The following is a 27595-nucleotide window of genomic DNA, read 5'->3' as shown; positions in this document are numbered from 1 at the left end:
TTGCTATTCTGCAGCTCAGTTTGTTCTTGGAGGGAGCATATTTTGCAGAGTTTAGACTAAATCTTTCTAAAACAGGTCTTCTAGAGGAGGACAACAGGCTCACTAACTACTTGCTACTACGCATGGCAGCAGAAGCATACCAGAGAGCCACTCTGCCAGATACTGGAAGTCAGTGATTGTGGTGGTAGGCAATGCTACTGACAAGGCTGAAGCCAAGGGAAGAGTGTTAGACTGGATAATTCAAAACTCAGTTCACGTTTTCGAAGCCCAAGTTTCATTCGACAACATTTTATGTGAAACTTGTGGCAAAGTTCAGCTACCACAGAAGAAACACAAAATGTTGAGTTCAGGAAAAGAGGATTGGTTGAAGCATTTGCTTTTAAAAAAAAAAAAAATCTGCCCTGCTGTTTCAATGAGTCTGCAGGCTGCATGTCTGCTTTGGCAACAAAACAGCTGATCATAAGTTTCATTGTTCTGAGTAAATTGTGTTTACTATTAGGAGGAAGGTCAGAGTCTGAGTTGTCTTCATTCCTTTTAAAGGGATGCCCCACTCCACCAGACACTCACAGCTCTTAACTTAGAGCTTTTGTGTACCTGTATGAACCTATTACAAACAATCTGGGTAACTATCAGTTTCAAAAGGGAAACTCAACAGTTAAAAGAAAGTAAGAAAATGCATGAAAGTTCTACTGCCATGGAGAAAGAGCTTGCAAGCATGTGACCTGAAAAGGTACTCCTGTAAATTAAAATATGCCTCTTCAACTTCAGTGTGTGCATGAAGTTGAGGTAAAGGAAACCTGGTCATATTTATGTGCCCTATGTTTCCATTGGGGAGAAAACAGAGAGGACTTTTATTAGATGCAGTACTGCACAATTAAAAAATAAATCAGTTGCAAGTTTTTATTAAATCTGTTAACTGAATAATCAGCTCTCCAGGGAGGAGCAGGCTGCTGGAAAAAAAAAAAAAAAAAGGCAGATAGCTAGAGTGCACTTCCTTTTTTTGGTAGGCTTTGCACCTTGACGCTGAAGGCATTATTCATAAAGATTTGTCTTGCTAGGAACTCGAGAGGATCCAATGACACAGTACAGAGGGAGGAGGTGAAATAATGGGCGGCTGCAGTTGTACAAGGGTGTACTGGCAGGAGCTACCCCTGCCAGCTCTGACAGACAAGGGGAAGGTTTCCCCTGCCCACAGAAGGGTGTGGGGATGTTCTCACTTGCTTCCTTCACCATGGGGCTGGTCTTTTAAATTCTATGCTGTATTTTATGTATTCTTTGTTGCTACTAAGCTGAATTACACAGGCCTGGTCATGGAAAGCTGAAAAGGCATGGTGGTTACAAGCATGTGTGTGACTCCTAGTACAGAAATGCATCCCAGAACCCGGGGACATCATGGCCATAAATGACTCTGGTCCTATAAAACATTTCAGTTCTGAGCCTGGGTATGTCACTTTCTCTGAAAGTGTGTTCATCCTTAAGTTTTCATGAATGTAAATGTCAAGCATTGCTTTTTCACAGTTCACTAAATTCATTTATACAGTGAAACCGGATTGTACTGATCTGTTTAAATTTATCTGCAATTTATTTAACTTCTCACAACAAGGTAGCTATACCCCATCATGTAACGTAATTAAGACTGCTTCTTAGACCATTTGTTCTGGCAAATTAGCTAATGTATTTCCAACCCTTGCTTAAATCTGTTACAAACCATGGTGGCATTTCTGTTCAATATTGTCTCAAACATGCCCATACTCATATTTTAACAACTATAGTATTTGCATTGTTCAACACTGACTGTCATGAAAGGAATCTTAGACTATCCTGGAGAACATGTTACTTCTCTTAACAGAGTGTTTAAACTCAATAAAACAAATGTCATCTTATGTTATGGGACGTGCTCTGAAGCACTGCCTAATAACTCAATATATGTTTCATATAAGCACTTGGCCAAGACAAATGCTTAGAAGATAAATTTCAAGTGGAATATAATAGAAATAATTTACTGAAGGACTGATTAGCATTAGAATAATAACATTTAGGTTTTGTTCTCTGTAATATGCTTCTAGTACAAATTTTATTGCATCCTTACACTTAAGTTTCATGACAGGTTGTTGCTCTTAGCAACAGTCTTAGTATGCTGTAGAAGGCAACAATGAGAAAATTGTATTTTAATCTATATTTGGTTATTTTCATTCAGCATATATTGTTACATAGTTGATTATAACTGGATTTTACAGGTGTGGCATCTGAATTTGATTGATGTGGAGGCATGAAAATACTAGAAATACTATATTTACGCACCAGGAACCAAAATATACTGCGATATCACTAATAAGACTAAAGGACAAAAAGTGAGATCAAGACAAAGCTGGAATTGTAGTCTCCAGATATGAAATACCTGGCCTAATAGGATCTCTAGAAATCCTGCTTCAAATCTTCTTACTATTATTGGTGCTCAGGTCAGGCACCACCAAATAGATGACCATGGCAAGGCTTCTGATAATGCTTATAGCTCTCCAATTATTTTGGTGAGGAATTGATTAAGTAGATCAGACTTTCAGGGAACCGACTGGAACTCGGCTTTTAGCTCTTATCAGTCTGTTTCTCAGAACTAGCACCTTTATGCCACTTCTTTCCTCTTCTTGCTATTCAGTACTTAACTAATTTAATACGGGAATCCACAGATAATTATCAATACAATCCTATACAGTGGGAATGCTGTTTTAGTTTTGGAATTAATCTCTTGCCTCTAGGAAAAAGGCTAAGCACAAAAGTGGTAAGCTTGACACTTAATAAGACAGCTAGTAGTCTTTTGTTCTTGTGTATTATCTTACGTTGAAGGTGATTACTAGAAACCTGTTTTCTTAGCTAATGCACTTTTTATCATGCTCAAAGCTACACTTACTCCAGCCTTGATAATTCATCTTTAGTTTATTTTTAACATTATCAAAAACAGCCTTATGGGTGGGTTTTGTAGGCTAGCTAGCTTGGAACCCCCTTTCAAATCTTCAAAATGTGACCTAATCTTTCCCTTTGAAGCACTACTCCTTGCAAAGATCTTGCTAGGAGAAAAAATACCCCCCTCTCCCCTGTTGTCAAAAAGAGCTAATAGATGTATTGGTACTACTAGACTTCACTGTACTTCATCAAATCCCTCTTCCTTGGCAGCCCCCAGATAACTGTTCACCATTACAAATAACTGAAGCTACCCCATACATCAGTTTATGGCAGATGAGTTTTCCCTTAAATAGAGGAGATATCACACACACAATTTTCTCTACTATACATAACTAATCTTTGTTTTAATAAAGCTAGTAAATTTTACAGGGTACTATTCCTTTAGAATTTTCTTTTTGTGTGTGTTGTTTCACAGGACATTTATGACCTCATCTACCTATATAACCATCATGGTCTATTTGGAAGGCAGCCAGGGAAGCCATCTGTAAAAAGAGAAAGTCATGAAGTTACCAAGGAACATTTTCCTGTTCCCCTCAAGCAAAATATTTCTGACAGATGTTATGGATTTTCAGTGCTTGGATTTTTAGCTTCAATTCTTTTGCAGTCCTTTGTCTCTCAAAGGCTTTTTCTTTGAAGAAATTCAAGCCTCAGTAAGCACAAATAATAAATATATAGATAAATAACCCCCACAAACGCCTGACTTACTTAGATTCGCACACAGTTTCAGCATTAGTACCAGTTATTATGGAGGAAGTTAATCTCATAGGACTGATTTTCTGGTGAACACTGAATCAGCTGACAACTGGAATCATTCAACTTACAGTTTTTGTATTAATAACATAGTTTAGTGGACTACCCATTGTATTTTAGGGTGAGCTTGTAGAGAAACAGGATGTTAGGTGGGTTGTATGAATTTTCCAAATGTAAAGAGAATTTTTTTTTTTTTTTTGCCTTGGTTGTGCATACGTTTGAGGTCAGTGAAGACTTTGCCACAGTACATATACACCCATACTTGAGGAATATGGAAAAGGCATCTCGCCAATGTCAAATGCAGTATAAGAAAATGTGGTTAAATCTTACATTAACTCACCTGCTGCAGCCTCTTTGTTTGCAAAGAGTTTATTGTCAACAGCTGAACTTATGTCGGAGAACACTTCTTCTTCATCTCTGTCTGCGTCAAACTATTAAAAAAAAAAAAAAAAAGAAAAAAGAAAAAAAGTTGGCTATCAGACACTGCACACCACTTGCCTGAACATCCATGTGTAACATGACTTCTCACCACAAGTCTTCCTCATAGGAACTTTTCTACTATTTTGGGTGCTGTCCATTGCTTTAGGTATGAATAATTTTAATTTTTACTCAAAACTAAACTAAGCTTGTAAACCATTTTTACTTCTTTTTAATAGCTTGTCAGAAACAGAAGGTACGGTAAAACTGACTTGTTCTCAGAGAACGAAGTTTCAAACCAAAGTAAAACTAGTAATGCATGTCACTTTCTCAACCATTGGGTGGTTGAAAAAACTGACAGTGTAGAAACCAGAAACGTGATTATTTTACTGTCGCTTCTTTTCAGAGATGAGCATAATTAACTATTAATTTGCAAGTGAAAATTTTTCAGTGACTTCTTTATTGTCTGAAACCACTTTTTGTGATGTGAGTGTGTGTACGGTTTAAGTTGTTGACCAAAATTCCTGGGAAAAAGTACAGTATTTTTGAAAGTCCTCTATTATACAGAAAAGAAGGATTTCCTTGCTCTCGCACTTGCAGAAAGTGTATTGGCTCAGAGATAAATTAGTCAAATCAGGAAAGCAAATTGCCTTTAAAATGGTAAATAATCAATTGCTTACCATTTTAAACTTTTTTCATTTACTCTATTTTTGCCTTAATTCTGATGTGCATTCTCCCATTTTTTTTTTCTCAGATTTTATGGCCAGGTGACATGCTTGACAGCGAGTTTGTGTTTATTTCTCAGACTTCATTCATTTAGAACATAATATATTGAGGCTTTCTTTAGAGAAAAAAAAAAAGTAATTTTTATTACTCTGGCTCTGGATTTTTTTCTTGTTTGTTGAATTGAGGCCAGGTAAATTGCTAAGGAAAAAGGGAATACTGTAACCTCAAGTTAGAGGCAAGGAAATGAGTCGCATCAGCTAGCTGTCAGTCAGTGCATGCCCCCCAGTATAAGAGTCACTATTTGCCATCAGTCTGTATCTTCAGTGTAATATCTTTTAGGACGCAGAATGAACCCCAGGGTGAAAGGCATTACAGTACTGACTGCAAGCTCATGAACCTCAGTGGGGTCTTCCCAGCCCAAGACTGCTGAGCATTTTTTCAGATGTCTCGACAAAATCTGCCTGTCTCAAGGTAAAAATAATAGGCAGAGGAAAGCCATGGAGAGAGAAGTTCAAACCCTGCTAGGAACTCTGCTGTACACGCTACCATTTATAGACATGCGGTTGTTTAATGAGTTAATTTCAAAGAGAGGATGAAATAGTTGTCTAACACCCACCATTGCAAAAACAGTATCACTCTTTTCATTATGCCTTATGATCACTTTTGTCACATCCGTGTTATTTAAGCTGTTCTGTTACTGGTTAATGAAACTTGCTTTCTCATGGAATTTTCCATCAGCACCTCAAGGTAAACTCAGAAGCAGATATCATCTCAAAAATTATTAGTGGCACATGTCAGAAATCGATCAAAAATTGGGAAAGAACATGAAAGAGACAAAGAATGATTCTACAAACCAGGGATCTGTGAACAGAAGAATGGAAGCTTATGAGAAACCAGAGTATACTAGAGAGAGACAATTGTTTCGGAAAATTTGCTGCCAACAAGCTTAACTCTCATCACTTGTCCCAGTGCTCAAATTTTAATTGATATTAGTTCTAATTTAAATCTTTAAGGTCTTAATATTTAGCTCTGTGCTCAGCTCTAGAGTTCATTTCATCACAGATGAACCTAATGTAACTATTGATACATGGAGTTTCCTGACTGGTTTTTGAAACAGAGTTTCTGGCTCTGACTCTAAGGACTACCGTTCTGGGTTCATGCTACGATGCAGCACAGTTGTCCACATGTCTGGGCAGATTTTTATGTATTCTTGAGGAGATCTTTTGCCATTCAGAGTCAATCAAAATTCAAAGCATTATTGTTTTTATTTATAAAGCAGAAATTTGTGTTTACCTATTGGAAGGATTTCATCCTAACTTGTGTCACAATTGAGGCTTCTGGAAGAACAGGTTTTAAAGGAAGGTATTGGGCTACTGTTGGGCAATTCATTATCCATGCACAAAGAGCAGCTTTTGACACAAAAAGCGTATTGATCTCTAAATTCTTCTGAATTGGTCTGTCTCTGAGGAACTGTGGGGATATACTTTTCTTCTGTTGCTTCTCAGCAAAATTGCACAGGTTTCATTAGATATGCTAGGGAAGACATATCACACAGTATGATATTTGTGGATATGTGTAGGCATAAAATCCAGTAAATTGTAATCAGCTTGTGTCTGATCTTTACTGTCTAGGTCACACCACACTTGGAGTTGACAGGCTTTGCTTTCTCATTAGTAGCATTCTTCTGAATAATCCATTTTACCATGAAAAAACACATGATCAATCTCAAAATGTTCTGAAAGTTCCAAGAATTTGAAACACCAACTTCCTCCACTCAAAGAACACCAGCTGTGCTTCAGAACTCTGAAAAATCTGGGCTTTGTAATGAAAGCCTATATTGTCAGCCAAAGAAAACCAGTTCTTTGAACCTTGTATATAGACTCAGTTTTCCCCTCACAAAATGAGAACAGTAATACCCTGAGCCACAGGAAGGCAAGGTAGCCTTCACCGAGGAATTATTTTTGAAAGAAACCTAGTAACTGTGTGAGTTCTGTATTTCATTTAATTGCTAAACATTTTAAAAGGAAATCCTTTGATAATTATTGGAGGCTTGAATAAAACAGAAAAGGTACTCGAACAACCTTATTCACAAAGAACAAGCAGCAGTAAAACTCATATTTTTAGCAGAACATGTCTAAATCAATAGGTTGCTTTCTCTACTGGAAATAAATCCCTATTTACTTCAAAACGTGGGTCTTTACAACTACAATCCACTGGTATCAGTATGGATAGCTCAGTTTAATTATAGTCAAGGCCTAGGTTCTGTAGAAATATAATTTTATTGAATGTGTCACCAAAAGCATTTGCAATACGGAGGGCACATTAACTCTATTGTTATCTGCATTGATACAATCTCTACCAATGATGCAAGGAGAAGCAAAGTATCTCTTACATGTGAAGTCAATGGGATTGGAGGTCTGAACTCACTCTACAGTGTTTCCCTCAACAAAAGCACTAATGGGGTTTTTGTACACTGTTTTTTTTGGGACAGAAAAATATGAGAGTGGATCTTGGTGGACAAGAGACCTGCATTTCTGTAAATCACCAGCCTAAATCTCAGCCGAGAAAGGTTTCACAAACCTTTCTGAACTAATTTGCTAGCAGGCTATGCTTGGCAAGAATCTAGTAAGGTGCTTTGCCTGCCCAACACATACATGTGGAAGGTGAGCCAGACATCTCCACATTACTCCTATGAGTCGTCCTGCTTTCAATATTTATCTCCCTGTGATGAAGAAAAGCATGAGGGTTTGTTTTTTTTTTTTTTACCTTCTGTCTCCTCAGTCAGTTTGATAATGGTGCTCTGTGGGAGGAAGAGGTAATACAGCATCATTTGGGAGGATGTGAATTTATCACACCCCCACACTGTAGTTAGACCATATGATGTTCTGCTCCCACCTGGTTTGAGGGAACACAACCCCTGGATTAAAGCAGTATCAAGAACAGATCTCTGAAGACTCCAGGTTTTCCTTTTAGCTGAGTTTCAGATAGTTTTGCTTTGCTCTCATGTCATGATTTAGTAAAGAAATGACTAGTAGAAGTCATGTACCTCAGTGTATATATAGTTCTAAAAATTATCATTATTTTTAAATAAATAACTGACATAATGGTTTTCTGAAAAGTTCCTCTGTGGCAAACAAAACTTACCAGCCTGTGACATCATCCTGGTTTCATATTAATATTGTTGAATTGGAGGATTGGCTGGCACAGTGTTACATAGAAAAGTGCTAGACAATATTTTCCAGATCTTCTGCATTCTAAGTAATTGTTCTAGTGAAAGCAGGTTATACTTGCTGCTCACAGAGAGATAATGATCAGTGTTTCTTAAAAAAACACTCAGCAAATCTTACCCAACAGGTGGAGCTGCACAGAAAATTGTCTAAGCAGTTCCATGTTGAGAATATCACTGATAAATGATGACAAACAGAGGTTTGGTAATACACATATGGAGCTAAAGATAAAAGTGCACCACTCTTTTTTTTTGGTAAGCATCAGGGAAATTGCAGTTAACCAGAATTTTGGGTGTGGATGAAGTTGTCTAGTCTGGCACTGCCCACTCTGGACTGATTGATCCCCAGAGATATTGCTGTTCTTTGCAGGTGGTTTATCCAAAATGACAGTCCCAAAATGGAAAGGCTATTATGATCTTCCCACTAATTGGACTACAGAAAAACTAGAAAGGAATCTGGTTGCAGCAGACTCACAGGGAATACTTGTTTGTGCACTTGAAAATAGTTAGAAATGGAGAAAGCATAAAAAAAAATCCCAGGCAAACAGGTGTAGTTAGATAGCATTTGCAACAGCAGATGGACATTTTAGAACGTGATGGATGTCAATGAAAAGAAGATAAAGTCATGTTCAATTTAAAGTAAAAACATAGTGCTAATTGCTCAATTGCAATGTTCCTATGCACCTCAAAATCAAATAGTAGTACAGGAATTGGATGATGAATGCTCTATTTGCTCCCCTTGAAGGCGAAGACTCCAACCATAACTGCAATTCGTAGATGTCCGAGTGTTTTCTCGGTCATGGGAATATTTCACTTGAGAAAATGGTAAAAATATTGTACATTTAAAGGTACAGGTAATCTGATAATCAGACTTGCTTGCTGCAAGCAAGATGGTATTCATATGTGTCCTTTCAGGAAGTTATTTGTTGCTGGTCTTCAAGAGCAGGAGTGTGTACAGAGCGCTAAGCCTCTGACCAGTCCAGTCAATGCTGGTCAGGAAAAAAAAACAGGAGAGTTGCTTTGAGTTGCTCTTTTAAGTCACACCCTCACTGTACTGACCTTTCCTGGTGTTTCACTGGTCTTTGGCTACGGAAAATCGCCCATCAGACCTTCAGTCATATAAAAGGGACAGGGTATTTTTTTTAACTCAGACAAAGCAAATTCTGAAGGGAGATTTATAGTGAACAAGTGAACAGGAGTTGGCTGGTTCTACTTAGAGGATCTAATTAGATGTATGAACAGGAATGCTGAATGTAAGCCAAGGGATAACAGAACACTGTGGTGGTTGGCACAGGGGTGAGAGCTCCTGGATCCTCAGTGCAGTGCTAGTAACCACAACTGCTATACCAGAGGAACTTCTGCATAGGCTATGAGAATGATTACTTGATTACTATGCCTAATAGGGGAAGAGTTAGGGCTGATATCAGAGAAGGATGAAAAATTAATTCTCTTCCTGCATCTTTCCATGGGAAAGAGAAATTTTTGAAGTTGTTGTGTGCTGCAGACAAAATTGTAAGATACCAAGATGAAGCGTGAGATAATTTCACAGTTGAAGCAAGCAGCAAAACTTATTCTGATGACAGTTTCTTTACTGTTTAATTAATCATAATTGGCAATAGATTCTCCATGATCTGAAAATTTTAAAGATTGTGCCTAAAAAGAGAAACAGTAATACATTTAGTTAGCCATAGCTGTCACTGTTGTCTTTATAAGCCATTACCAACTAAATATGGAATTGAAACACAATCATTGTTTAGGAAGTGAGCAAATCATCCATATATTATCACCTACAATAGCAGAATAATTTCATTTTAAATAAAATGACAGTAAGCCACAAAAAGAGAACATGGCTTCTTCCATCTCAGTTCTCCCATGCTATTAAGAGAGACCTTGTTTAGATGTCAGATTGTTCCACTGTCCTTGAAGTGCTGGTATTTTGGTGTTGAAAAGTTGTCAGTCCTTTAGCTAGTAACATAAAGAGATTGATAAGATGGAGCAAGTTATAATGATTTTCAGATGGCAATGGCTACAACTGTGACAAGAGGAACTTGCTATTTTTATTCAGACTGGTTTAGGCAGAGATTTACTCATGAAGGAGTGAAAACAAATAAGAAAGAGCTTTATTTTGCTGCTTTACAATTTTTGGACACCCACACAGAAATCTCTATTACTGTTGTTCCATCCCTAGTTTGCTTCTTTTAGTAATTACAAACTAATTTACTTGTGCAGTTACTTCTAGAGAACTGTGGAAAAAGCAAAAGGAAAAAAAATAATCAGCAACACAGGAGATCAGTAAAGAAATATGTGAGGAAAAATATGTAAGGTGTGATAATAACCATTGGGAAAGGAGGACAGGAAAAATAACTGAAGCCTTGTATAGGAAAAATAATAAGCAGAGGAGCTGAGGAATGAAGCTGAAATGTGTAGACTGGGAGCTCAGGGAACATTTCCATTTTATGAAGTACTTTTAATGATACTCTTAAAAAAAAAAAAAAAGGAAAACAAACAAACAAACAAAACAGAAAAACCCAACCAAACAAAAAAACCACCTCCAAAACACCACAAAATGGGGGGAAGGGGACTACATAGGGGAGAGAGATTTCTTTGTAATTTCTTTTCTGGTTCTATTTTCTACCCTTTATATCAAATACTCTGAAATCTCTGATTTTTTTTGTATGATACTGTGTCACATACAGAAGAAAAACTACAAGTGAAATTACACTAGAGCTCACCATTGGTTTATAAAAAATCATGCAATTAGCAGAGGTCATAACTTGGTATCAGACAGAAATTTAGAAAAGAAACTGAATTGGAGGTTTGATTGCTATTATTAAAATCCGAATGAATACTTCGGATTATCTAAAATAAACCAGTTAACACTTTATATTTTACTATAGGAGTTCCACAGAGGATTCATAAACCACTGTTGAGTCCCCATACTTCTATCATTAGGTTCTCAAGTTCCACTTGCCATCTGAGTGTCTATTGCTACAAGTGCTACTTGTAAACAAGCATGAGGGTGAACGTTCACCAGCCCTGAGTGGACCTGACAGTTCTGTAGGAGCTGTTGTTAGCTTTTGTATATCCCAAATTCATTTACTCAAAAGAGGTCCAATTTGAAACCATTAAGCATGTATTTTTTGAACATATTAGGTACATAGATGGTACCTAGTATGGCAAGAAGAATAAAATTAAACCATCGAATTCAATAGCATCTTCCAGTACCAAGAACTGAAACAATCCTCAAAAAGATTGAACACAGAGTTACAACAGAACTATCAGCTAGTTTAATTGTCTTATAACATAAACTATGAAAATACAAACCTGCACACGCATGCACACAGATCAAATGTGCTCTGCGTCTCTCAAAACATAGATGGACCCTGAATAGATGCAGATATTTTGTTATAGCTGATATGAAATGCAAAAATTAGGTCAGATTTTACCTCTTTCCCACATTAGTACAAGAAGGTATCCTGGGACACTGGTAGTTCAATTGCTATCATCTCCCTTTTCTATTCATGTGGCAGTACATAATGCAATTACTACAAAAGTCTTTGGTTGTTTTTTTGTTGTTGTTGTTGTTCTTAAGGTGTTGGGTTTTTTTTTAGTTATTTCACGCTAAACTCAAGAACTTAGTGCCATGGCATAAGTGTGATGTTCTGACAGTTGAATTCCCTTCATGATAAAACTGTTAAGCTAGCATCCATATGTGCAAAATGGAACAGTTATGACACTAAGTAAATGGTATGTCTTATCTGAAGAAACAATTAGTAGTAAGCAGAACTAATAACCTGTCTTTGTAGGTTTATGTGGAGTAATAGCTTTCGATAGGCAGACAAAGGGAGATAAGTTGTATCTATATGCTGTGATCATGTTGAGCAACACCCTGATTTATATCAGTTTTTAGAAGTTAAAAATGAGCACCTCAGGCAATGTGGTGGTGAGAGTTGATGGAAAAGACACCATGCAATTATGGGCTATTGTAGAGCAGAAAATGGGGAAACAGAAGGAGAGCTTGATTTAATAGGGGGGGAGGGGAGAAATCAATAATTTGGTGGTGTGGTAGGTGGAAAATTAATGAACGGGGTGGGGGGGAGGGGAAGCAATTACTTGTTGAGTAGAGAAGCTGATGGAGCGCCACAGAGTAGTTTTGGAACATACGTATTTTTACTAACACTACGATGCAAGGTCTTTTTGTCTGAGCAGATATTTAAGAGCACTGGCTGGTTATTTTTTTTCCCAATAAGGATATTCATCTGGATGGCTGGCAGCTGTTATGCGGAAAGCAAATATATTGCTGATTTATCTCTAAAATAATTTTTGCATCATGTTTTCCATTTCCTCAGAGGGGCTCTGAGCTTCCAACAGGCATTGTACTCCACTGTATTTGTTTAACTCTTGTAAGCTTTAGTTTAACATAGACAGTAATAAGCAATTCAGCTATTTCTCTCCACTACTATGACCCCTACCACAATTATTCTGTTTCTCTCTGAAGTTGTCATCGGGAATCAGAACTGAATTAGGCAGCATATGCATTAGTTCTTATAGTATTTGCCTGTGTTTGTTCTGGGTTATCTGACTTGTGGACTCCTAGAAATAACTTTTCAAGATATAAATACTGCCAAGATATCTACATATAAATTCTCTATATGCATATTTGCTTTGCAAATGATTGAAAACTCGACCTTGACATGTATTACATCTGCCTAGTAGCTTCCATAGCAAAGTCAACTATATTAATTATTTTCAAAGATTAATTAAAACCAAAGAGATACATTAGCACATGCACATATAGAGAACTTTTCTACCCTGAAAGCACAAACACCTCTTCTTATTTTAAAAAATATGCATTCCACTGTTGGAGTAATTTTCACTACATGTTTACTTTTTAAAGGAAATTGCCTTTAAAGAAGCAAATGGTATTACAAAGAAACAGAACAGCGGTGTCAAGCATCAAGACAGATCACTGCTGAAGAGCTTGAATGGAAAACTGAATTACAGTCTGAATTAGGATATGCTCCATGATTTATTTGTTACTCAGTTCCTGTAGAAACCAGAAAACATTCAGCCTGAGGCCAAGATCATCTTACTCTTACCTCCACTGGGTCTAGAATAAGTTGTTTGATTTCACTTTAATGCATCTAACCCTAAAGGAAAGGTAAAAGACATTACTGATTACAGAGAGTCAGGTATGGCTGGATGCTGTCCACATCCTCACACAGTTTAACAGCTCTCTGTGTCAACTTGCAATATCTTTTCTTTCCTCTTACATTACTGGAGCTCACGGTGATGCTGAAAACTATGATGTTTTAATGTAAAATTCAGTATTTTGAAATCTAGACAAAGGGCAGAGCAGTACAAAAAGTTGCATAAGGCTCAGTCAACAACAGCTGTAGTTGTCAGTTTGCTATATACAGCTCAGTGACATTACAGGGAAATCTAGAATTACCCAACTCTTCCCCAAATGCCTTTCTCTTTTTTTCATTTCACAGCAGTAATGCTTTGTCCTCCAGTAGTTTTTCTTCCATCTTTATCTAGGAAGACTTCTGATGGGGCCTGGATGACTTCTCACTCTCCAGAAGTTCCTGGAAGCCCACCCTATTTCATATAAACCAAGACACTCTTTGGGAATGAACCAACTAAGGACAAGTTACTACAACCTAATTCCCCTGTTTCCTCCAGAACCACGAGACAGGTACTGGAATGTTCCCACTTCCAGAGCACCCAGTAGGTTCAAACCTTTAGTTTTTAATATTGAGGGCAACACTACTTCTCAGAGGGAATGAGCCCTAAGGCTACAAGACCTTAACCAGTATGTTTGTGTGCAGAGAGATTTTTCCTGGATGAAGTTTAAAAAAAAAAAATCCTCCCGTGCCTGTAGTACTCCTGGAGCTTCTATGTCACTGCCCCTTCTGTTTAAAACAAAATGACATTGTTTTCTAGCATCATCTCCCACAGCACATACAGATGGCAGACAGGCACCCCAAATAAATATATAACAAGACTGGTTTTCCAGAAAAGGTCCATCCAAGCGACAACCGTAATTCAAATACGGCAACTAAAACAAATTTTACAATAACTCAGAAGTAAAAGACATTTCTTCCTATAAATACTATTTTCTTCCAATGATAGTTTGCACTTCAATGAAAAGTGTTGATACAGCTACCAAATACACCAAATATTTCCCTTCAAAGGGCAGTAGCATTTCTCCTGTTGGCTTTTATGGCAGAGAATTTGAATTAATAATAATAATTTTGCAGGCTGGTCTTTTATAGCTAGATGATGTCATAATTATTACAAAAATATAATTTTTGCCTATGTATCATCACAGTTTTCTAAGGAAAAATGCTACAAACTGAAAGCTAACAAGGAAAGTCCTGTGTTAATTTCAACTGCAAATTTAATTACACAATAAAGCACAATAACTTATGATCCAGATGCAAGAATAAGCATAGGGTATGCCATAGGCTTGAACATTATCTGCTCTGGGGTTTTTACACGCAAAATCTGATTTTTTTCCAAACTTAGAATAATAGTCAGCAAATGTCAGTTTGAGTTCAGGATGGGCTCATAACACCAACTTCAAATTACGCTGCCTCAGGAAGGACATGGATTTGTTTCCTGCAGCAAGAAGTGAGCACAATTATTTTAATTTTTGTAACCAGAAAGTTCTACTTAGCTGTCTAAATTATTGGAGCATGTTGTTTCAGAGCACAGAGGAGACTATTTGACTTATAAATGAAAGCTGGCAAGCTAAGGAGATACTGACAGAATCTACTGCTGTCGTCATCATGGAATATGACATTCTTCCATCTAGCATGTATTTTTTGGAAATAAATGTAGGACAAAATCCCACATGATTATCTAGCATTTCTTACATATCATCACGAAAAAGTGGATGAAGTGGAACTGGTTTGATGACTTATTTAACTTTTCAAAAGCTTTTGACAATATATCTACCTAGTAGCTATTAAGTAAAACATAATGTCAGGGAAGCACTAAACAATATAACACATTTATTAGAAAACCATGAGATATGTCCAAGGAATGTGTTGTCAACAAGTAGTGCAGAGAATGGTGACTGTACTGACCAAGGAAATAGAAAGTACAGATCAGAAGATTAGAGCAGCTCACTTACCCTGGCTAGAGAAATGAAGTCTGAGAAAGGATAAGGATAATGTCAAGAAATGCATGTAATGCAACAATAGTGTATGTTGCAGAAGAAAGATGAAAAAAAACAAAACACCAAACCAAGAAAGGTGAAAATAAAGCCTCCACAGTCTTCCTTATGTGATTTTGTAACTTTACCTTCGGCTGTCCCTAACTGCTTGAGCTAACTGAATGATGGAACTCCTTAAACTCTGACACTAGGGGTCCAATACCATAGTATTAATGCATTCCTGAGATATCAATGATTTATTGCAAAAGCAAGCCAAACAACCTACACCAAGCATTATATCACTACATTACCCATACCATTGCTTCAACCTACTGAAAAAATGAGAATTCTTGTACTAAAGGGCAATCCATTACCTTACACTTTCTAAATGGTAATTATTTAATAAACTGAGGATTTTCTCTGTATTACAAGTAGCTTCTGGCTAGTATTCTCCATCATTGAAGCTCCTTCACCATTCCTGTATTTTTTTTTTTTTTTTTTTTTGTTGAATGACACTACGTCATGTGGTGGAAAACACACTATGGTTGTTTTCAATGTCACCTTGTGAAACAGCAGATGAATATATGTGAAGCTTCCACCTTTCCATTTCCTGCCTGGTGCTACTATGGAGTTTTTTTTTTTTATTTTAACTGCTTCAACCCTTGATTATTTTAGCAGAATAATCTCAATCTTAGGGCTGTGCAGTGATAGTAATTTCTACTGAGATTCTGGCAAAACAGCCAGCAGATTACAAAATTAATTCAAAGTGTTGGCTTTTGTAATGTAAGTCAACTCAAAGTGTATGGAAGGTGCAACTCTTTCTCTCAACCTCCGCCAGTGTTGTAGGGCTGACTAGAACTCAAACAATGGCTAAAAATATTAGCTACTTAGAGAACTTTCAACAACTATCTGTCGTTTTTTATTTACCGTAATATAATTACCGTTTTATTTGTTTGCCTTTCTTTTATAAAAAATTCTATTGATAAAATTATTATTAAAACCATTCATGTTATCCAGACAGAGTGAATAGCATAGGCTCTGACATGATTATGGACCGTGGAAAGCACGTCTGGTTTGCATTCAGAACAGGTTTTAGAAAAAAATATTGATTTGACTGTATTTGCTGTTTCTGAACAGTTAGGGAACAGCTATGTAGTTATGACTAAGTATTAATGCACATTCATGTTAGCAATTAAAAATTACTTCAGTAAAGCTTATGGAAGCACTGTTAAAAGCAATGAAAATTGCTCTAAATGTAAAGGAGTATTCTTGCATGCTCCTAAGACAGAAACACATAACAAATGAGGTATATATGATATTCCTTTTCATGACAGTCCTATTCATAGTGGTCAAGATATTCTGAAAAGTTGCAATATGTACGAGTGTGAGCAATTTGGCCTTTAACTGTAATATACTCAGTAAACAAAGTGCTAAGATGCAATTTCTAAGAGTAGAATAAGTTTATTATTAAGCTTTGTCACTTACAGTTTCAATTCATTTTCTTATAGGCTCAAAGACACTAGGCTTACAGATATCTTTTTTTTTTTGTTGTTTAAAATTCTAATAAAACAAAAGACATTCAGGAAACTGAAGATTACTTTTGCAGTAAAATTAAAGTGGAAAAAAAGATAGTGTGACAATATCTTTTTTTTTTCCCCTTACAAAAGGTGTTTGGGGGCATTCTAGGTCACACTCTCACATGCCTCACATAGTGAGGCAGAAAATAAAGTGTTTTAAATATTTCTTTCTCTAATGTTTTCTGTTTTAATTCTGAAGATGACTTTGATAATCTGACAGTAAAAATATTTCTTAATGAAAAATAATTTCAGATGATCTTAAAAGTGAGCCTGTTATATTAACTCAGTTTTCTGGCATTTTTGGCTATCTGTCCCATTTTTAAGTAATACAATATAGGGCATTGTACTGTGCAGACAGTAAAATTCAGTTGCTTGGTCTCACCAAGTGTACCCTCCTTAATAATAATTAATACATTTCCAGTTCTCCCCTTTTGTACATCATAAGTCTTATTAGATCTTCTAACTCTCATGGAGTATTATATAAAAAGTAAATGATTTTTTTTATTCTAAGGGACAGAATCTTCTCCAATGGGCATAATAAATGTTAAGCAGGAGGTATCAATACTCAGACTCACTCTAAAAGTGGACTTGTGAAAATTTATAGGACAAAGAAAAGATTTAGAGTTTTCAAGACAGTTCAGGTATGTTAGTTCTTAAAACTAGTTTTCAAAATCTTAAGTTGAAACAATGTTCACATTCCAGTCATTACTGCTAAGGAGGAAGGAAAAATTTCCTTTAGCTTAGATTGTAGTGTTCTATCTCCCAGAAACTTTTGGAAGTCACTGTTCAAACTTCCAGAGAACTGTAACCGCTTATTTCATTCTATTAGTTTTGAGAGTAGTCTATACTGTAAGAGGGAAAAAAAAAAAAAAAACACTTTAGGGGCAGATCCTAATTACATATGAAGCTTACTCTGTATTAATATTATGCCAAGGGAGTCAGGGAACTGACTAAGTACAAATACTCCATCAAACAAAAATTCATGTGGACCAGTCTACATTGAACAAACTAGATCCCATTTCCATTAAAAGCCCTCCACTGGGTCTTAGGGTGTTATTGACTTACTCCTTCCTTCAGTGTGGAAAGCAAGAGCCTATAGAAAGCCCATTTATATATGTTGGCTCTGCAAGCAACTGATTCTGCACACCAGCTAATCTGTAACTGATTCCCTGATGTGAACTCAACACTCTCCTACCTCAAGTAATGAAGATCCTGGGTGCTTGCCTGTGATTTAATTTGGAAAAGGTTTCCTACATGGCCTTCTCTCAGAGCTGTACAACTTCTAAATACATAGATAGTCACTGAGGTAGAGAATGACTCAACATACTTATGTCCCATCTTTATTCCAGTGAAAAAATTATTCCAAGCTTTTATCGCTGCTTAACACTTTTTATTTGTCCTTTCATCCTCAAGCCACATGATGCGCTCAAAAAATGTTACGTTTAGGTCTTGTTTCATGCTCCAGATGCTAGTCCTTTTCTAATAAACCGTTTTTTTAGAGCACTTTTAAAAAGAAAATCAAAGTTCACCATGTTTGTGCAATTTATGGGGAAAAAAGGAATTTTGCAATTTTGTTTGAATCTTGCTCAATGTAAAAAGAGCAACTGTAGCCTTGTACTTAACATACTTTGTAACTACTAATTATTTTTTATCAGAATGCAGTTACAACAAATTATTGTGGATCCTTAATGAGAAGCTAGCAAATAAATTCTATTGAAAGTTCCCTCTAACATAACTCTTTATTAAGCTAGGGGTTTTAGTAGACACACATTTTCAAGAAACACTGGCACAGTTTCTGTTGCCAAGTGCTAAGCTAACCAATCAGAGAATATCCAGGTATGTTCAGCTCATTCTGAAATACGCTCACCTTACTAAATTTAGTGATTTTTTTCTGAGGAGTGGTCTCCTGGCTGTAGTTCAAGGATATAATGAATAATTCTTCAAACCAAACTCATTTGAGAACTCACATAGCTACTGACCCTCTTTCTGAAGTTCAAGAGATATGAGAGAACATGAATTGCATAAATGAAGAAAAGCTCCTGTTCACAGCACTGGAATTGAGCTCATTTGTTTCTTGCACCCCATGAACAGGGTCAGAGATGAAAGCTAAAGTACCCACAAAAACTTTAATGGCCATTACAGCAGACTGCAGTGACATACATTGCCTGAAGACCAGCAGAGACAATGTGCTTGTAAAAGAAATAGGAATGAGCTGCCTTGGGTTTATGTGAATTTATTATTATGTAGAATCTATATAGTGAAATTTTTACAATAAGGTGCTGATACTAAAAGGATTTATTTTTTCAGTGTATTAAGGACTGAAAAATTTAATACAGAACTTGACTAAAAACTTCATTGCCCACATTCTAGGTTCCCCTTAGTAAAGACTCTGAGTTTATACTGATAGCTGTTCTTTTCAGTAGAGGAGCCCAAAAAGGCAGAACACAGTAGGAAACTACTGAATAGTATTTTTTTTAATTGTGTAGTTGGCATCTTGCAGTAGTAGGAAAGGGAGTCAACCTTGGTATCGAAACAAGGTATTATACCAAAACACAGTCAATGGTAGAATGCAAGAAAAGACAAGACCTGACATGCTAGACAGAGCAGAGAATTTTGAAGCACAGGTATTGAAAACATGAATGTGAAGCTTCAATTTGACATTCTGGCTAAAGACAAGAAGTCCAGTGAAGGTCATAATGAAAAAATGTTAAGATTTGCCTAAAACAAATTTAATTTTAGCAATTGCACTTTTAACGAAATAGATCAAGGGGTAACATATGTATGAACAATCCTAGATGTATAAATAACTGATCATAGCCATGTTTTACACATTAAGTCCTCTCTTTGCTATATCGTGAGGGGCATGAGTAACCACGTTGATGGCATAAAACCAGACTAACCATTGAGAATGGAGACAGCAGTTCTTCCTCCACAGAAAACTGCAATGACAATTGTGATTGCAGTATTATAGTCACGTCTTGTGAGGCGTCTTTTCCCCTTTTATTATTTAAGTAGACTACTGAAATGCAGAACGTGATATGGTGACAACAAAGTGAACAGATAGTTACCATTCACTGGCATAACACAAACTGCAGTCTTGTATCAGGGTGGAAAGGTACAAATACTAACCCTGGGAGCAGGAGGATAAAGGAAATACCCTTAGTTACAGCAAAGACAAACTGCAGAGCATTCACATGAGAGTCTTTGCCAAGAAATTTAGTTTACATCAATATGATACAAGGCAACACTGTGGAGAGATGATTGTGCTAACACTAAATGATGTACCACAGTTATAAGGAACAAATTAGCTGCATTAGTGGCAACGTGATGTGTAAGTTATCAGTGAATTTAAGAAGCAAGGATCTATTATTTCATATTTCTATTATATTCATATATTTATATATATGAAGGGAATGTTAACACAGCAGAGGCGTTTCTGAATTCTGAACTATTTCCCACAGTTCTTCAAAGCACTGTTTGGTAGATACTCTTTATTTGTATTTAAAAACAAACAAACAAACAAACTCCAAAGAGCTATCAAAGAAAACAATCAAAACTATCTTGTGCAAAGGGGAAGATGTACTAGGGGAAAACTACAGTTCTTGCTAGTACTGTCTACTGTAGCGTGTTCCCTGAGTGACACGATGGATGAGTAGTTTTTTAGCTTTCTCAGTTCTCTACCAACACTGTAGCTGCATCTAAACTTGACTTTTGAGCCTAAATGCTGAAATAAGACTCCAGAACACTAGAAAAATACGCCAGAATAGGTCCAGAAGATTAACTGTATCAGACTTTCTGCTGACAGTCTGAGCATCTCTTCTCCATTTTGAAATTCAAATGGCTTCCATCATTACATTTACTGAGCATTCACAAATGTGGATGAATTTATGATGAATTGCAAAATAAGAAAGTGTAATATTTTGTCTCCCCTCTTTCATGCAGTCTGTCTTACAGGAGAGGAACATGAGCAAATGCTTTAATAATTATGAGATTGCATGACTGGAGGCCAATCCACACAGTCTCATTTCACCCATTAGAATCAAAGTTCACTATGGCTAGTGTCAGAACATTCAGTTGCCATGCGTGTAAGGAAATAGAAATATTTAACAATAGCTAATGATACCAACTTAAGATTCAAGAAATAAGGATATTAAATATTGGAATTGCAGGGCATGAGCCATTAGATGTAGTAACATTTTAATACAATTGTGAGAGTGAGGGCTGAAAGACCATCCTGATTCTACTGACGTAGCAACCTAAGTACCCAAACCTAGGGAAGGCTGTACCCAAAATTTTTTCATCAGGTGGCAGGAAATTGGTTTTGCCATTAAACTGGGAAGTCACTGACTGAAAACTTTTCACAGGGAATACTCACTAGTGGTAATCAGAGCCGGAAATCACCGATGGAACTTTTGGTAAGAAAGTGGTATTTTAACATTTACAGCAAAGCATGGCTGAAATGCAGCTTTGGTTCTTCTGCTGAGTATTCACAAAATCAGGTGTGGTTTAGGATAGAAAAGTTTACATATGGATGCCAAGTATTCCTCATTCAAGACAATGAATGAGGCATTTTTTTCCAAGCTGTTTTCTTGACCTAAGTCTCTTCTAAATAAGAAAGATTAATCTTCTTTAAGCATCACTTTAACTATGAAAAGGAAGTTAGAAGCTAATAATCACCCAAAGGACACCACTTAATTACCTTAAGATGAACCATTCAAAATAACTTGAAGAATATGTAGGGCATGTTATTTTAAGTATCTCTTACAGTTAATTTCTCTGCATGAGAACTTGGCTTAATTACTTATCTCAGCCCTAGCTTCAGAGCTGTAAAAATAACTCTGTTAATTTTAAACATGTATTAGTTTTCCACAGTCCCAGAAATGGATAAAATTTGGGATACCATGACTGTCAGAAACAGCATTCCCCCTCTCTTTCTGGAGTTCCTAAATCAGCTTGGATGATGCACTGATCAGCAGCTAATTCTGTAGTCAAACTTATCAAATTTACTTCTTTTTTTGAAGTCTGCTTCTTCATTCAAGCCGCTGGGTGCACAGGCGGCAGGGCAGTTTTCAGAAAGCTGGTATTTATTTAAATCATCATGCTTCCAAAGTTAGAAAAGAGTACAGTATTACACTGATGCCATTCACCTCAGCAAGGAATTTTCATCCTCAAGGTTACTCTGCATGCTTCCCTGTACATAGATGGCAAGTCTCCAAGCTTGGTTATTCCCTGGTAGACATTAGTATCTCTGACATACTTAACTCATTGCCATTAATCTTATTATCAGAGCCAAAAATTATTTTGAAGCTTGGAAAATGTATATGGTCCGTGTGCTTCCACATATGCACAAATTACTCATCTATCTTTACTGTATGAAATATCCATATATCTAGTTTGTTTAGATACATTTCTACAAAAATGTCATTTACATAGCTTCTTTTGTAACTTCCTGTGTGACCTGCCCTAGACCAGATGGTCCTGCTCTGGCAAGGGGGTTGGACTCGATGATCTTTGGAGGTCCCTCCCAACCCCTAACATTCTGTGATTCTGTGATTCTTCAAAATATCTCACTAAGCAGTAACACATTAATAGTTTGAGATACGGTGTGAAACCCAGCAGTGATGCATAAACTTTCTCTACTTCTTTAGTTCTCCAGGAAACAGTTTCAGGATCTTTCCCATACCCCATTTTTAATTCAAAAGAGCTATCAAACACAGGACAGACCCTTAATTTGCCATGACCACTAGCTGACTTTCCACGTCTGTACAGATGTGGTTACCCATTCCAGCCTTCAACTTACCTTTCATTGCTTTGAATCATCAAAATGAAAGCAATAATAATTATTTCCTATCCCACAACTCTTTTTCCCTGTATAGAACTTTTTTTTTTTCCATTATTATATAAGCCTATGCCTTCATGGAACTTGATGAAGATAAGGAACCATGCAGCAAAGCAGAGGAAGACTCCTCAAACAAAACCTCTGCTCTTAAGGTTCCCGTAAATAGCTGCCTACATTACTTATTGGATTTGAAAATTTCCTACAGCAATGAAGTTTTACTCCAGCATGACATGTAAAGCTGTCTGCGTTCCTCTTCACACCCCAGCTTGGTCATGCCCAAGAAATCAGAAGTGCCCTGAAAAGCCAGTGTAGTAGTCATGCTAAAAGCATATTTAACATGTTGATACAAGTCTGTGCTCATGGCTGCTGTATTTTTGAAACTACTGAGAGGCATTTGAAAATATATTGGTGGCACTGGGCCAACCAATGGGAAGTCTCAGCTTAGTACCCTCTACAAAGCAAAGCAAGTTCAAACCCACATTTATGACTTGTGGGGAGAAAGGCTATGTTCAGATACAGACGAGGTTAGGTTCAAAGAAACAATTCCTGCCAAGTTTGTATCACTTTGCAGCCCAAAATGCAAGATCCAAGGCATGGGATGGTATGCAAATGAGATCCTGAGCCTGCAGCGCAGAAGTGAGAGCACGTGGGGGAGGTGGTGGCTAACAGTCTCTATTTCTAGCATTAGTTCAGGGAAGGGGGTGTGTGATTTTTTAAAAATTTTCTTTTTAGGGATTCTTTAATGCAAAACTGCACAGATGAAAGCAAGTGCCACCACCGTAAAAGCAAGAGCAGCTATTCTGAGTTCTGCCAGACCAGATGCACTCTCCTCCACTGAGAACATTCTTAGAGCTGGATTTTGGTTTAGGAGTGGTGCCTGGCAGTGGCTGCCATCAGGACCTGGAAGCAAGGTGGAGGTTCAGGTCATGTCTTTGTGTAACAGTTTGCTACCAGTAGGATCTAGATTGACCTTGAGTTGCTGAAAGGGCTGCAGGACACACGTTTCTCTAGGAAGGGGCACAGAACTAAAGGAGGAACAGGTACTTGAAAGTCCTTTGGAAGTAGCATTCACAGCTAAATAAATTAAAAGCCCAAGCCAAAACCTCAAGCTGGACAGCTATATGATAGCAGAGAAACTTTAGAAATTGATTATAAGTAATATTTTTATCAGTGTATTGGTAAGTCACAGCCTGTAGCTAAGGTCTGCATCAGTGTGCGAGCTATAGCAAAACTCCTTTTTTAACCAAATCAAGAGAAAAATTTATGTAACACAGTTCCATGGGGAATTTTTCTGTGACAGTTGACAGCCATTAGGCTTGTTTGATGCTAATGAGGGCAGACAGCTATGTAAGATATTTCCCTCACCCACAACTATTTAACTTCTAAATCTGTGCTCAAAATGCATTTCCAGCTTCAGCTGTTTTTTCTGGGTTCTCTTTACTTCTCTGACTAATCTGAATGCCATTTTAATGTTTTGTATTGGCATGCTAAATTCCCTAAAAGAACAAGTGAGACAATGAAGGTATCAGTGAAATCAGCATTTTATGCCATATGATGCTGTCCCATTCCAGCTGCTAAAAGAAGGCTCTGGACCTTCTTTAAATGTTTAACATTTTTGTCTCACTAAAGGCAGTCTTTTTTTTAAAGACAGTCTTTTTTTAAATACACGCAGATTTACTAATATAACAAGGTTGACACTGAAGTACTATTCTTACATAAAATTATTATAAACAAGGCAGACTGGGCCTAATCCTGTCTCCAGCAAGAGAAACTTCCACTGCTATGATGATGAGCTCTGTAATTTTTTTTCCTGTTTAGACCAATGGATATGTTCTACAAAGAACAACTAAACTCTCTGAGAACAGCTTTAATGACAGTAACTAAAAGATTTTGGTAACCCAATGATCTCTTCTCCAATGACTACACCAATATCTATATCAGATTACAGTCCAGATAAAGTAGAGATTTAGAGACCCCTTATCAAAATTACCAATAGCTGGGTAATGGGTATCACTGGAGTGGGAAGTGCAGAGGTTTAAAATCTATTTGAACAAGGCAGAACGCAGACTTGACATTTAGTTGTCTTTTCCTTTCTACCCAACTTCTCCTCTACTAGTCTTAGTTTGATAAAAACTTTCTGAAATACAGATTATCTGGAGATACAAATTCTGCGTATTACCTTTCCCTCCTCACCTCTGATAATTTTTTCCACTGATAAAAACATAACAGCAATAACCAGAGCAGGGTCAAAATTTTTACCGAATACAGCTGACTTCTACCAATGGATTCATTTTATAAAAATAAGTAGCCATATTTTTTTCTTGAGTATTCCTAAGCGAAGTAGCAGTGAAAAAAGTACAACTCTGGTATTTTTCACTGCGTGGGCACTATCAACTATCCTCTGAATTCTTATTCCTTTCTTTCCAGAATATAGGTCATCCCTATGACCGAGAAAAGCTTTACTGAGTCAGTTGAGCAGGAAGAAAAGCATATTTCTTGTAGGCAAAGAGGCTGCTTTCTTTCAGAGATTTTTGTTTATGACTTAAAGTTATGGACATTATGATACCAATGCTATGACAGTTCATTGATTATGGTCTACCATGCTGTATTGTTGTGTTCTCTAAACCTCCTGGCAGTAGGATGAATTACACTGATGCAATGTAAGTGAAAAAGTTTCCTAGTTAGAATAATTTCACATTGTAGTAAATTATTCAAAGGTCAGAAAATGCGATTTCCTTGAGCTTTGTCCTATGGTTCTAAGAGGCTAGGTAGCTCAAAGGAGCAGGTCTAGTAATGATGAAACGTCAATACAATATCCAAAGGATAAATTTCCCAATTTCCCTTGAAATTAATAAGACAGTAAACCAGTAGAATTTTAATAAGACAGTAAATTCAGTTGAATTTTGCAGCTGGTTCTTAAGGAACTCTTTGAATAGTAATCTCCTTTAACAGCAAATTTTCACCAGACAATAAAGATATGCTGGACTTGACCTTCAGCTAACACAGACCAGCTTTCTCCTGAAACACAGTTTATCTAGGCTGGGTTGCCAGGGGTAGAGATGGGCAGAATGATTAACTTTTTATTATTTATAAGTCACAGCATATTTTTTCAGAACAAGCTATCTCTTTCTCAGGACAGCAACCACATTAAAAAGATTAAAGTACATTAGTTACATAGGGATTAGGTTTTTTTTGTTTCTTTGCTTTAATTTTTCATTATTATCTAAATTAAAAAAAAGGGGGGGAGGGGGAACCCTTATAAATCAGTGTTAGAAAGTAAAATGATACCGTACTGTATCTCTAGGACTACTGTAGCCAAAATAACAAAGTACCCAACAATGATTATCATAGGTGAGTGATATGAACCACCTAAGTATTTTTAATTTAACAGTAAGCACTGCCTAGAAGCTTGCATACACAGACTCTTCTATTTTGGAAGTTCTTCACTCATGACCAAACCTCAATAGTAACCTTGACTTATTTGGCATAGCTGTGTATACATACTAATTGTCATGTCAGCACCTCAGACCCAATATAAAATTATTTAATATATGCATCTAAATAATTGCTAGATGGCAGGAAGGATACAAGAATGGATTAAACTGTGTTCAGAACTGAAGTCTTCTGCTAAAATTAGAGCACTTGCAGATCATCTAGACATTTACATTTTCTCCCTTCCATAATTTAATCCAGCTAACAACTTCTCCCCTGGTAATCTGTGGCTTAATTCTTGTTTAGATAAATAATGTTATAAGATTTTTTTTAAAAAGTTACTGATACAATGAATGACAGCGTATGTATCTTTTTCTATACAACATGTCCAATATTGTCCAAAATCTATGTCCAGAATATCTATTCCTATTTTCTTGATATCTTCTGAAACTGAATTTGACTTAAGTCAGGTTTTGATTTGAGACCTACTTGACAGATTGTTAAAACAAATTTTAAACACACTGCGTGTTCATGAAAATACAGATATTTACTTTTCTAATTCTTTACAGATCCGTTCAATTTGAACAACAATCTGAGATCTTGGTTATTCCAACTTCATTATTCCAAAGAAGGAGTTTTTCAGAAAGTACAGAGTTATATCTTCCTGTTTCTTAGAAGTACTGTAGGGAGGGTTCTCATGTCTTCTCTTGAAAATGGAAAACATGATCAGACTCAGAGAAGGGCTACCATGCACAGACTGAAAACATAAGGCATACAGAGCAGCATCAAGTACAAGCTACATACTGTACACAATTATCAAAGATCAAGAGAAAAAAAAAGAAAAAGATGAAGGGAAATAATTACACCTATGCAACCTAGCCAATAAGCTCTGAAATGAAGAATGTGTTTTTTAATTCTGTTAACTTAAAATATGTTAGCAATAGTATGGAAAAAGTGTTGGAGCAGGAAAATTTATATACTTTGGGAATTTAGATTTTTATTTTCTTGCTTATACAGTGTCTAACAGTAGACTATGATTATATCAAATCTCTGCTCATTAATCATATTTAGTTACATTTCAGTCAATTTTCTTTTTTGGTCTGTTTATCAGTGAAGAACAGCATACTCAAGTAGATATTTAAAACTTGAGTTGTCATTGTAAAGTTATAACTCTCCTTAAGACAAATGTTTCTGTTTCTTTTCCCTGAGTAGAATCATGACGCTGAGTAGAAGATATGTCTGAGATTTAAAGCTTTGAATAACAGTGACAAGGTGCAGGTAGGGATTTAAGAAAAAAGTAAATCTTTTTTTTCCCTCCCGGTCAATACTGACCTTGCCTGACCTTTCCTTAGGGATTCACTTCTCTAGGAATTAGGCTAATGTAATTCTATTTTATGTTGTTCCAGTTCTTACACTGCTCTCATCTGCATAGTATGTCAGTGTCTTTCAGGTTCAACATTATAATCAGCAGGATGAATGTGATTTTCTTTCTTGCTTCCTCCCCTCTT

The 27595-nt window shown here is 36.6% G+C and overlaps 1 protein-coding gene across 1 annotated transcript in view; it reads right to left on the bottom strand.

The window, feature by feature from the left end:
* AK5 (adenylate kinase 5) overlaps positions 1 to 27595 on the bottom strand; it is an 89884-nt gene that overhangs the window by 38155 nt on the left and 24134 nt on the right. The window contains exon 6 of the mRNA XM_008941859.1: positions 4049 to 4139. Within this exon, the coding sequence (XP_008940107.1) occupies positions 4049 to 4139 (91 nt within the window). The remainder of the gene's footprint in view (positions 1 to 4048; positions 4140 to 27595) is intronic.

Source organism: Merops nubicus, unplaced genomic scaffold, assembly GCF_000691845.1.
Source record: "Merops nubicus isolate BGI_N331 unplaced genomic scaffold, ASM69184v1 scaffold20066, whole genome shotgun sequence".
In the NCBI taxonomy this organism is placed as follows: Eukaryota; Metazoa; Chordata; class Aves; order Coraciiformes; family Meropidae; genus Merops; species Merops nubicus.
The sequence above is the reverse complement of the archived record's forward strand: the minus strand, read 5'-3'. Positions and strand labels throughout refer to the sequence as shown.